The sequence below is a fragment of the Mirounga leonina genome, unplaced genomic scaffold, assembly GCF_011800145.1.
Source record: "Mirounga leonina isolate KUSES-001 unplaced genomic scaffold, KU_Mleo_1.0 Mir_99, whole genome shotgun sequence".
In the NCBI taxonomy this organism is placed as follows: domain Eukaryota; kingdom Metazoa; phylum Chordata; class Mammalia; order Carnivora; family Phocidae; genus Mirounga; species Mirounga leonina.
The window spans coordinates 514946-526983 of record NW_023270971.1 but is presented as its reverse complement, the minus strand read 5'-3'; the positions used below and the strand labels follow the sequence as shown (position 1 = coordinate 526983).

Genomic DNA, 12038 nt, shown 5'->3' with positions numbered 1-12038 from the left:
TCAAGTAAGTCTGAGAAACCCTGAATACTTGATTCACCTCTTGGATACGCATAATGTACACTAGTATGTAAAAAGCTCCAAAACGCCAACCATTAGAAATGTTTAATATTTAACTAAGCATTTCCCAGACATATTTGGCCACATACCTAACACCTAATTAAATAGTTTGGGAAATGCTATCCCACAATGTAAAAAAAATATTACTCTCATTTAAGAAATAGTAGGAAATTCTTATCATATTCTAGGCACTCTGCTAGGAAACAGAATTCTAGTCTTTAAACAGAGTACTGATTTTTTTGTGACTTCTTTTTATTTGACTTACATTTTCTCTTTTACACAGCTCTGTCCTTAATAGCATTTTTGCTTGTTTTCCAATTTTGTCTGAACTTTATTCTTCATAGGTGTGAAAGCCTAACAAATATAGTTATATTAGTCTCTGGCTCCATTCTATAGAGTAAATATTCTATAAGTGATTCTTAGATAACAACCTATACATGTTTTTTGGACAAAACCATGATGAAAATCCAAATAACTACAACACTTCTGAGTTGGTTGAGAAATCCTAAGAACACTTTCAGGCCATCAGTATGATCTTTTCAATCTATATTTCAGAATGTTCAGAAAAAAACCATCTTGGGGAAAGTCAGTTAGCAGCTAGCTTTCTGCTCATTTCTGTACAGGGAAAATTGATCTGACTGCACAAAGGTATTCCCTTTTAAATTTAATGTTGTGCTTTGGCATCCTCCATTAATACCAACAAGGTATCAGCCATAAACTGGGATGTCACCAATACGCAAAAGAACTACACCCAAAACTTGTTGTCATTATTCTGTAATGGATTGGGAACAATCTATTTATATTCTTATTCCATCCTCCTCAGATTTCACTGTCTTCTCATTCTCAGTCTGTTCTACTCATGAGCTTACTCTATCCTCTTCTTGAGCATAAATACGTCATAAATGTTCACAGAAATGCCACTAGTGATTAAAGAAAAGATTAAATGAACTGGTATCTGTGATGATAAAAATCATAATCTCGATATCCAAACCTGTGTCATTATGTGACACAGAAACTACCAGTCAATAAACCTTGCACAGCTGTGGATGCTTAATGCACTAAATACAAACCGCCGTTGAATGGAGAGACCCAGGTCAATAAACGGACAGTGGAAGCCTCAGAAGTACATACGACTGGATGGGCAAGGTGGCTCTAGAAAGCCAAGGATGGGGGTTTCAATTTGATAGGGAAGAAACCGTGGTCGCATTTGAAGGCTTCTGAGCAGAAAAATGCTATGGTGAAATTCATAATTAAAAGAGTTCAGGTATCGGGGTGCCTGGGTGGCTCAGTCGTTAAGCATCTGCTTTAGTTCAGCTCAGGTCGTGATTCCAGGTTCCTGGGATCAAGCCCCGCGTCGAGCTCCCTGCTCAGAAGCCTGCTTCTCCCTCTCCCACTCCCCCTGCTTGTGTTCCTCTCTTGCTGTGTCTCTCTGTCAAATAAATAAATAAAATCTTAAAAAAAAAAAAGAGTTCGGGTATCAATGAACTGGATGGGTGAGGAGCTGTTAGGCAAGAATTTTAAAACACTGGGTTAAAGTGACTGACCTAAGTCAAGGTGATCAGGACCTGGGCCAAATGTTGACACTGTGAGGGATGAAGATGCCCACAATGATTTCAAAGAAAGAGCCACTGAAGCCTCGAAAGAAATGAAGAAGGTGGGATACACGAAACCTGAGACAGATTCCTCCTGAGTGGCTCAGATGATGTGACACCAGGGAAAGGCTGGGAAGGGAAGCTTCGTTTAACGAGGAAGTGATGGGTTGTTCAGATATGCTGGGTTGAAGTGTCCAGCATTTAAGTGAGGCACCTGGACAGAAAACCTAAATTATGTCCCAATGAAATAGGAGTGACAAGCCTTATTAATAAAAGCATATTTCTTATTAGTCTTCCCTGGGGGTACATGGAAAATGGAATTTCAAAAATGTAGCGAGTGAAAAGAGAAAGATGACATGCCAGTAACTTAACCATTCCATACTGAGTCAGTGGCATCTGTCTTAAAGCAAGATTTATCTACTATAGCACAATCTATCCAAAAGCAAATCTGTACAGAGAATTACAAAATATTTTTAGGGCTGATAAATGCTCTCTTGCATGTATTTTTCAAACTGCTGCCGAGAGAAATGATGGGGAATTTAAATGGGTCGGCCCAATATTTGTGTAAGGATTCCACAGCCAACGTACATAATTTTCTCACTATTAATGCTCAGCCCTGGGCTCAGGCATTTCCCTTGCCAGCCAGCAGAATTTTCAGTACGGCCCCTGGCGGGCATCCTACCAAGCAATCCCTCCCCAACCTCAAACATTCCCAGCCATCCTAGTCATGCCAGTTCAACCAATGTCCCTTAAGCCTTACATAAACATCGACTCACACTGCAACATATCCCTACTCTGCTTAATAACTGTAAGCTATTTAAATCACCCAAGCCTCAGTTTCTTTAACTATAAAATGTAAAATAGTTAACAAAATACCTACTTGTCTTTGCCACATAGGATGTGAGGCAGGCAAAAGGCATGCAGAGACCATGCCCAATAATTACAAGTAAGAGTATTATCTTAATCCATGAAATAAATGGACTTTAAATATTTTACTATATAAGTCTCAATAAAGTTATAGTTATGTTAAATTGGTGGTTATTTTAGGTCAGTGGTTTTTAAATTCATTTAACAATGAAATCTTCTTCAAAAAAATTTGTACAGAAAAGAGCCAGAGCAGCTATAATTTACAAAGGGATACGAAAGCTCAGATCTCACTCACTCATTCAGCTTCCTTCAAACTCCCTTCCACCAGGCACCCCAGCTTCCAACGTAGGTTCCCAAGGCTCCAAGGAAAAGACTTTTTTTAAAAAAAAATCATTATTTTGGATAATAATTGATACAGTATAAAATTGAGAAGCAAGTCCCCATTGCCAAGAGGAACATGCTAATTTCTGATTTTAAAAAATGATCATTCTTTTCATTATGACATCTTAAGAAGCACTTGATGGTTTCAAAATTGCATATTTCAAGATTTCTAGAATGAGTATGTAATTCTTTCACAATGAAAACTGATTAATCTTTTTGAGATGCTCTTTTTCTACTTCACCACTCTCTCAATGCCCCCATTCCTGCACCCACATACACTTCTCCTTTCAAAGAAAGTCAAAACAAATGCACTTTAGTAATCAAGTAGATTGCCTCTCTCCATGGCATCCCATGAGCAAGGAATTAAACACTGGGAGCCCAGGTGGATTAGGGCCCTCAGAAAATTTGTTCACCAGAGTGCTACTGATTTTTTAAACTGAATTAAATACTTTTAGAGTCCAAACTCTCTAGGGTGTCACAGTCCCCATTAACTCCCTCATAATGTTGAGCAACTGCATTATCTTTCTGTCTTCTAAAAGCATTTGAGCACACCACAGGGCTTATAACTTGGCTGGGCAACTTCTGGATTCTGAAGAAATTCTATTGCAAGTGACATTACCAGATTTGGGGCTTTTTGAAGTATTTGACTATCTCTATACCTGACCATTTAGTTAGGAAATTGCTTCTCACCTGCCAGAAGACCTTTTAGCATTCGTTTAATAATTGAATCAACACCTACTTATCCAAAAAACACATTGTACTAGGCAGGGAGCTAGGGGCTAGGGAAACTGCAATGAACAGGACAGACCCTGCCTCCAAGAAGCTCAAGGTCAGAGAGATGATCAAGTAAACAGGTGCTAACAATACAATGTGACAACATGGTTTTAGAAATACCTAAAAGGATAATACAGGGAAGGGGATGCCAAGAAAGGCTCCTCCAAGGGGAATTGGCCTTAGCAAAGATCCAACAATGAAGGCTTCCCAGGGTTGAAATGGGGGAGGGTGGGGAGGACAGGGTGTAGATGGGTGTTCTGCAGCATGTGCAAAGGCCGAGGAAAAAGAAGAGATAGCATGTGACTTGAGGGACTGTGGACGCTATTGTTAGTGTTACATGTGATGCTCCAGAACAGTTATGTGAACAGAATATCCTGGGGGGGGGGCGGGGCACATACTTCAAAAGATGCCACTCTACCCGTGACCACGTGAAAAAGTGTCTATTCCTACAATAAAAGGCGTACACCTATAGGGAATTCTGAACATTCTGCCAGATATTAAGTTTCTAATGTATTAATAATTTCTAATATAAAAGTTAGATTTCTTATCATGCAGTCACACTCCTTGATTGGAAAACTCTCAATTTAATAAACATTTCTTTATTCTCATATCCTTCCTAAAGGGAAGACATTGTTATATTCTTGGGTGAAAAAACACTGAGGTCTCAAAAGAGTATAATACAATCCCTGGATGCATATATTTTATATGCATATAGACACATAAAAATTCTGAAAGAATAAATTCTAACACATTAATAGAAATGAAAAAATCATGTGTTCTTATTTTTTTGGCTTATCTCTTTAACAAAAAATTTTTTTACAATAAACACTTTTTATTTGTGTATTTTTAAAACCTCTGTTATATCCTCACAATACACTTTCCTTACTGGAAGCTCACAATCAGGGAATCCAGCAGGGGTCTATGGCCAGGCCCAACGGGCTCACCTCGCTCAGTCCTTGTCTTTGCGGACCACTGGCACCAGAGACTCAACCTGCTCTCCCAGCCCTAGTCACTGTCACTACTCACTTCCTCCCTTCTGTTTCTTCCACCACTAACTGCAAGACTGACTGCAAATGAGATGAAGAACCAGAATCCCAAACCTTTGTGGTCTTAGGGATTTTACTATCAATCAATAAGGGAGAAAGGAGGCAGAAGATCACAAGCATGACAAGTACAGGGAAGGAATGACTTTTGCATAAACTTCCAAATTGTCTACAGTCGAGGCCAGACATCAGCACACCCCTGAAATTGGAAACAGCACTGGGTTGGTGCCCATGGCAGGCCCTGAACCACTGATGGTTTTGAAGTTATTCCAAGAAGTCCAGGAATCAGGGCGCCTGGGTGGCTCAGTTGGTTATGCGACTGCCGGCAGCTCAGATCATGATCCTGACAACCCAGGATCGAGTCCCGCATTGGGCTCCCTGCTCAGCAGGGAGTCTGCTTCACCCTCTGACCCTTCCCCCTCTCATGTGCTCTCTCTCTCTCTCTCTCTCATTCTCGCTCTCTCAAATAAATAAAAAAATAAAATCTTAAAAAAAAAAAAAAAAAGAAGTCCAGGAATCAGAGGTGTGTTACAAAGACCATTGCTAGAATAAATTAATCTAGCTGTATATATACCACAAATTTTTAAGCACTGCAGATGGATTAATAATCAGATTCATAACATTTAACACCTCTTTCTCATTATTTCTCAGTCGAAAGACACTAAAACTATCACTCTCCTATCAGTATCTGCATGATGCTTTAATGTTCAAGTGTCTCCATGTTCAAAGAGGCTGAGAACACTAGTGTAGAGGAATGAGCACAGGTCTCGAGAGGGTGACAGGACAGGGTGTACATGGTAGCTTCTTCAATGAACTGAGTAAATTTCAGCATCGTTCTTAAGCTCTCTGAGCTCAGTTTGTACGTCCAAAAGTGAGGATATAATGACTACATGAAACTTCTCTTTAGGGAAAACTAACTGAACTCAGTCTCCCAGCTGACCATCCGCTCCCCCCTTATTCCTCACCTAAGGTCCACCAAGACAGCAGAACAGCAAATGTTAACAAGCCCTTCAACCTCCAAATGAAAGGTCAATTTACCAGGCCACTGGCCAGCCCTGACACAATCGCCTCTTGGCATTTCCTCTTACGCACAGAAACATAAAAAAATGTATGTGTAAAAAAAATTCACCAAGTTATTTCTTTTTTTGAATAGTAACACGTAAGGTCAACCTTTGCGTTTAGAACAAAGTGTAACTTGTTCTGAGAGAGTGTGAGAAAGAAAAAATGGTTTACTAAGTTTTATCTACAACCTGAATTGAAAATTATCCTTAAATATGTTCTCAGTGGTTTATATGAAACGATAGTTAAATATAATTCAAGATAATCCCGTACTATCTCTCTTTAAGATTCCCACCTCCTTTAATGGTGAAGTAAGTCTAGTTTACCGGAAATGACACTATTAATGGACTATTATAAGTTAATAAGCACTTTCAATAAAAACAGCAGGATTTTTTAAAATTTTAAATGCCCAATTTTAAATGCCACAATGAGAAATATATAATAAATATCAGATTCTAATATAGTTAATGAAAACAATGCATTTTTATCTTCAGGAAAAAAAGTCTTCTCTGCCATTAGCTATAAATGCATAAAGGGATTATCATTAAAGGGATTATTATCATTATTATACTAAAACAACCTATATATCATTTTGTAGAAAAAGCTTTTAGGGAGACAAAGCAATCACAGAACAGTCCGTTAAAGTCTTCTTTAGTAGATATACAAGTCCCAGGTATTTAAATCAGAGACAAAAGAAAATACTATCCCTTAATAGGATTACATAGAAAATGAAACATCTCTTACTTTAAGAGCAACCACGGTGCTTGTTCCTACAGTGAAAACCGATGTTATCTGAATCAGTTAATTATTCATCCCAACCCCCCGGCCTTACTCCTGAGGCATTCATACCTTCTCCACCTCTTGCTGTGTTAACACCAGTTCAATAATTTGCTGATAAAGAATCTTACTGCCGCATCTAACAGATCTTAGAGATTAAGTGTGTGGCTCACTCCCTCATTGTACAGATAAGTAAACTGAGCCCAAAAGAACTCAAGTATCTTATTGAAAATAAGCTAGTTAGTTGAAAAACCTACCCAGAGCGTTCTCCAGGCCACACCTCTCACTGGGTAAACCACAGTAACTGTTAAGCCGACTACTCAAGCAGCTACCACAGTAACTGTTAAGCCGACTACTCAAGCAGCTATCTACCTGATTGCATGGAGAATGTTTTCAATGGGCCGCATGGCATATTTTAACTGTTAAAATAATCCAAAAGGATATTAGTCATACACCAACCTCCTTTGGATAGTAAGTGTAGGAGCAGCATTAATTTAGCTGAATCTCCTCTAAGTTACTCTTTTTATTCATAACTACAAGGATGATAGTACCACAGTAAATTACGAAGTACTGTAATTTTATTCTTTCCCAATAAGTATATGTTATATGTGCTATGTTCTCAACTAGTAAATCAAATCAATATACCAATCCTGAGGCTTAGGCTGTACATATGGGAAATGTGAGAACTGTTTTAATTAAAGCTTTTTTGAGATATAGATTGCAGCACAGATCCCAAGCATTTTAAAGATTCACATTAATTCCAATCTCTTAAAAAATGTATTTACAGAGGAAAGCTTCTTTTGCAATTTATATGTTCATAAATGTTTCCATTAAGCTAAGCGATATTTTGGAATGTGGTCAAATGATATTAAATGTCAAGTCCTAACAGCAAGGATAAATCTCTAACAGTTCTCGTATGCGGCCACCGCTCTTTTAAACCAGTGTCCCCAAAGGGCTAAAAGGGAGAAAATCCTAACTTAACAAGTGAAGACGGCAAGGCATATTTTAAAAGCTACCTTTCATTTTCTCTCTACTTCCTAAATACAAAATTGGATTTGGACTTCTTTCACACTGTTAACAATTTGGTATTAATATATGCATCTGTCATACCTCCCCCTCAAGAGAGAAGTTACACACTCCAGCTACATATAACTTCCAAATCCTTTCCAAAACTAAATGCGAAAACCAAAATACCGCTCCTTTAAAAAAAAAAAAAGGTATGGAGAATTGGCAGACTGCATATTTATATCAACCTTCAGAAAACATGGAAACACGCAGCCCCAACTCACCAGGAAAATTATTACTTGTGTTCAAACTAGTTTGTGACATCTTCTATCTTTTATGCATTTCACTTCATACCCAGTTCTGCACCCGCTTGAATCTATCAACCCCCAAACGTCTCAAGAGCAAGCTACCACAGTGTAACAGCTTTAACAGGAACCGTGCAAGAGTTCTGCTCATGGCCTGTGGCGTGATCTCAGAAACACTTGAAGCAAACATATTTATGTCCCCTCTTATTTAAAACGGGGGGACCTCGAGCCTGGGATGTGGCGAAAGCACAGCAACAAGAGAAAAAAAAATACCCAAACACGGAACATGCTAAGAACAAAGGAAACACAAGCCTGTGAACAGGAAATGAAGCAACTCTATACACACAAATACCTTTTGGGGCCGCCAACGTAGGTGAAAGTAAAGGTGGAATCTGAGTATCTGAAATCTGAAACGGAAAAGTCCTGTTAAAAGCTACCCCTCGAGTGGGTTTTTCACCTTGGTCATGACTTGGGCCCCCTACTTAGTGGAACCAAGGGAAGGCCTGGCGGGCTGGAGAACCGCGAGGTCCCCTCTCCGCGCCACGCAGGAGGGGATGCTGCGCACCCCGGGCCGGGTGCCGCGGGAGGCCGCCCCCCGCAACAAGTGCCGGGTGCCATGGCAACGGCGGGAATTTCCCGGTCGGGGTGGCCGGAAGCGGCCCCCGCCGAGCTCGCGGCTGAGAAAGCAAAATCCGATCCTTCTCCCCGGGGAGCAAAATGGACGAAAGGCGACCCCCAGGCATGGGAGCAGGGCGCCTCGGGAACCCCGGGAATCCCTGGTCTTTCCGGGGCAACGCACTGCCAGTCGGAGGGGACTAACGCGAGCTGAAGGCGCGGAGATCCGGCCAGCGCTGCCCCCCGCCCCGGCCCCCGGGGGCATCGGCGCCGGGCGCAGCCGGCCGGCGCAGCGTAGCGCAGCGCAGCGGGCTCCATTGCCGGCCGCCGCCGCTCAGCCCATTGCGCAAACCCGCAGGTCCTCCCCGCCCGGCTCGGCCGCAGCTGCTGAAAGCCCGGAGGCGGGCTGGGACGCTCGGGGCATCCACAGGGGGATAAAAAGAGCACGCACGGCACCTCCGCCTAGACCCCTGCTCGGGCCACCGTGGTTCGGCCCCCAGAGCTGGTGGCCGCCCCAGACTGGTGCGGGGGAGGGGAGTAGGGGAGAGGCTGGCGCCCCCTCCCCCTTTGGGCTCCCGCTCCCGCTGCAGCAGCTGTTGCCAAATGAACCCCGGAATGGGGACGTGCAACCCACCCCCAGCCCGAGCCACACACGTCGCGGTCAGAGACCTGGGAAGGGGGGCGGCGGGCGGTCAGGGGAAGCTGGCGCTGGGTGCGAGGCTCCGGAAAGGCGAGAACTCACCTGCAAACAGGCAGTCCTTCTCGGCTCTGGACTTCTGGATCACGACGTCGATATCCTTCTGAATTCGCTCTTGCCTTGAACACATCCCCATTAAATAAATCCCTGGAAAAGAAGCAGCCGCTATTTCCACCCCACCCCACCCCCCTCGCACGCTTCCAGCTTTCGTAAATATTCAGTTAAAAATGAAACCTCTGGCCGAGGCAGGGGCTGAAGGCGAAGTGGTTTCGGAAGTGATCCTGGGTGAAAGAGGAGGAGGTGGTGGAGGAGGAGGCGGGGGGGAGGTCGGCTTTGCATTCCCAGATGTGACCGCCCAGCTGCTGCTCGCCACTGCTGGATTCCAGTTTCCTCCCCTCCTGACAATGGATGGTGATGACACCGAGTCTCACTTTCTCCCTCCCCCGCCCGGACCAACGGCCGTGGGGGGCCAAGGGTGCTGGAGACGGCCGGAGAGCGATCACCGGCGGGCGCCGGCGAGGGGCGAGCCCCGCTCCGCCTCACGCGCGCACACCCCTCGCGGCCCGCACGCCGGCCTTCCACACCCGCGCACACTCGCGCCCGCGGGCGGCGGCGGCCGTGCGGAGGCTGCTGCAGCGCCGCCCGCTGCAGACCCTCCCGCGCCCAGTCACCGGGTCCCGGCCGCCGGGGTGTGAATAGTATCCGCCATCCCGGGCGCAGGCTGGGCGTCCCCGCCCCGGCCGCCGCTCGCGCCAGGGGCTGAGTGGGAATGTAGGTAGTGAAGACTCCCCGGGGCTCCCAGCCTGCCCCCCCCTTCCACCACTTTTATGAATTCGACTCCACTTTCGGAAGGGATTATGAGTCATATGGAAAACCCAAACCAGAGTGGCTGGGAGCGGGGGAAGGGAAAAGAAAAATCTTTAAAAATTGAAAATAAATAAAACGAATAAATCTTTCCTTGTTGCCACATCAGGCAAGGTGGAAAAAGCCTTGAAATGACTCCAGACAGACATCCTCCCGTGCCCTCAACTGCCACAGTCTTTTTCTCCCAGGTGGAAGTAGTTTAGTCCCTTCGGGACACCTGGTAGGAAATGCAGCCCCTTTCCAGGGACCTCCTCTTACTTCCAAAGACTCACCAGTTCTTCCCTCCTAGGTATTTCCGTCCATAAAAAATTGGCAGAATCAAGGAGCCCGTGCCAGGGTCTCCCTAGAAGATGGAGATCTGCTTGGCTTGTTTTAAAAAGCCGCTCCTTTGCCAGTCAGTCAAGGGGAAGCTCCGACGATCCTGCTGTCTAGAAGTGAGGTAGCGCTCTGATCCTCACTTCCTGTTCTGCCTAAGGACACCTCAGGGCTGAGGTACCCGTCCTGCCTCTATATTGCCATATGCCCGAGGACAGGCCTCCAATGGCACTTCTCTTGTTGTTTTTTCCTCCACTGAGGAGGCTTCCCTGAGCAGACCATGGCTCATCTGGTTCTGCGTTCCCAGTGCCTGGTGCAGTGCCTGAAAAATAGCAGGCAGGTCTGAATGTTGGCTGAATGCACGAATGGTGGTGCCTTGCAGCTTCATTTCTGTATGCCTACCACAGTCTCAGTCAACTTCCTTATCAGCAGAAGTACCCAAGAGTTGTCAAACTGGCTCAGACCCTGAATCGGTCCAGTCTGGATTCTGATATGGGCAACATAATGTGTAGGAGAATTAGAAATGATTGTCATCCCTGACAGAGTCATAAGATTCCATAGAGATAAATGCAATGAGAAATCATATGTTCCAACCCCTTTATCTTGCAGGAAAGAAAACATGAAATGATTTGTCGTACAGCCTTGAACACAGCACATTCGTTGTGAATTGTAAGAGGAAACACTCCGCCTTAAGACCACTGCCGTCTCTGATGTCAAAGTTACAATACAGTACATTTTCTGCTCAGACCTCTTCTGAAACATCTTTAGGGGTAGGGCCAAGGTGTGCAGCCCGTTGGCAACCAAAAGCACGTCCTTCTGTTCCACCGAGCACAGAGTATCATGTGTATGTCCCTCCATCCTTCTGTGCTCCAATTTCTCTAAAATGCTTAAAATCTAACAGCTCCGGGCGCCTGGGTGGCTCAGTCGTTAAGCGTCTGCCTTCGGCTCAGGTCATGATCTCAGGGTCCTGGGATCGAGCCCCACATCGGGCTCCCTGCTCTGCGGGAGGCCTGCTTCTCCCTCTCCCACTCCCCCTGCTTGTGTTCCTGCTCTAGCTATGTCTCTCTCTGTCAAAAAAAATAAATAAAATCTTTAAAAAAAAAAAAATCTAACAGCTCCCCCAAACTTATTTGATGGTTGTCTCTCTATCCAGGAACCTCGCATTCTCAAAGTAGAACCCGTACTACAAATAAATTTCAAATAGTTTTAAACCTACCTGATGTTTTTCGTCTGGAACACCTCTTGGTTTACTACTCCCTTCATAAAATAGGCTTTCTTGTGATTTGTCCTATATTTGATTTTTTTCTTTCAAGCTTCACAGGCTGCCCTGTTTTTGTTAAACAAAATTGACCTCACTCCGTTCATGCCCTTAAGGTGTGATATATTTAAATATTTTTAAATGTTAAGGGATAAGATTTTAAAAAAAGAAAAAAAAACCTTTCTCTCTAGTATGCATTTTTGCAAGATAAGTTTCTCTAATAGAAACTATACCAAGGCATCAGTGTTCCATGCTAGATCCTTATGGCATGATGCTTTCAAAGTCAGCCCACAGCCAGTATCCCATTTACCTTACCTCTTATTTAAACATTTACATTATTTTGCGGTGATTAAAAACTATATGCACTTTTGTGGGCGCCTGGGTGGCTCAGTTGGTTAAGCGACTGCCTTCAGCTCAGGTCATGATCCC

The 12038-nt window shown here is 44.0% G+C and overlaps 1 protein-coding gene across 2 annotated transcripts in view; it reads right to left on the bottom strand.

Moving 5' to 3' along the window:
* LOC118006806 (protein mono-ADP-ribosyltransferase PARP8) overlaps positions 1 to 10502 on the bottom strand; it is a 172617-nt gene extending 162115 nt beyond the window's left edge. Inside the window, exons 1-3 of one of the 2 annotated variants that reach the window (XM_034999591.1) lie at positions 10309 to 10502; positions 9218 to 9319; positions 8213 to 8267 (exon numbers count right to left, since the gene is read on the bottom strand). In XM_034999591.1, coding sequence (XP_034855482.1) covers positions 8213 to 8267; positions 9218 to 9308 — 146 coding nt within the window. In that variant the 5' untranslated portion in view covers positions 9309 to 9319; positions 10309 to 10502. Of the gene's footprint in view, positions 1 to 8212; positions 8268 to 9217; positions 9320 to 9406; positions 9581 to 10308 lie in introns of those variants that run through there. The other variant, XM_034999592.1, reaches the window with a different exon arrangement.
* Positions 10503 to 12038: the final 1536 nt, after the last annotated feature.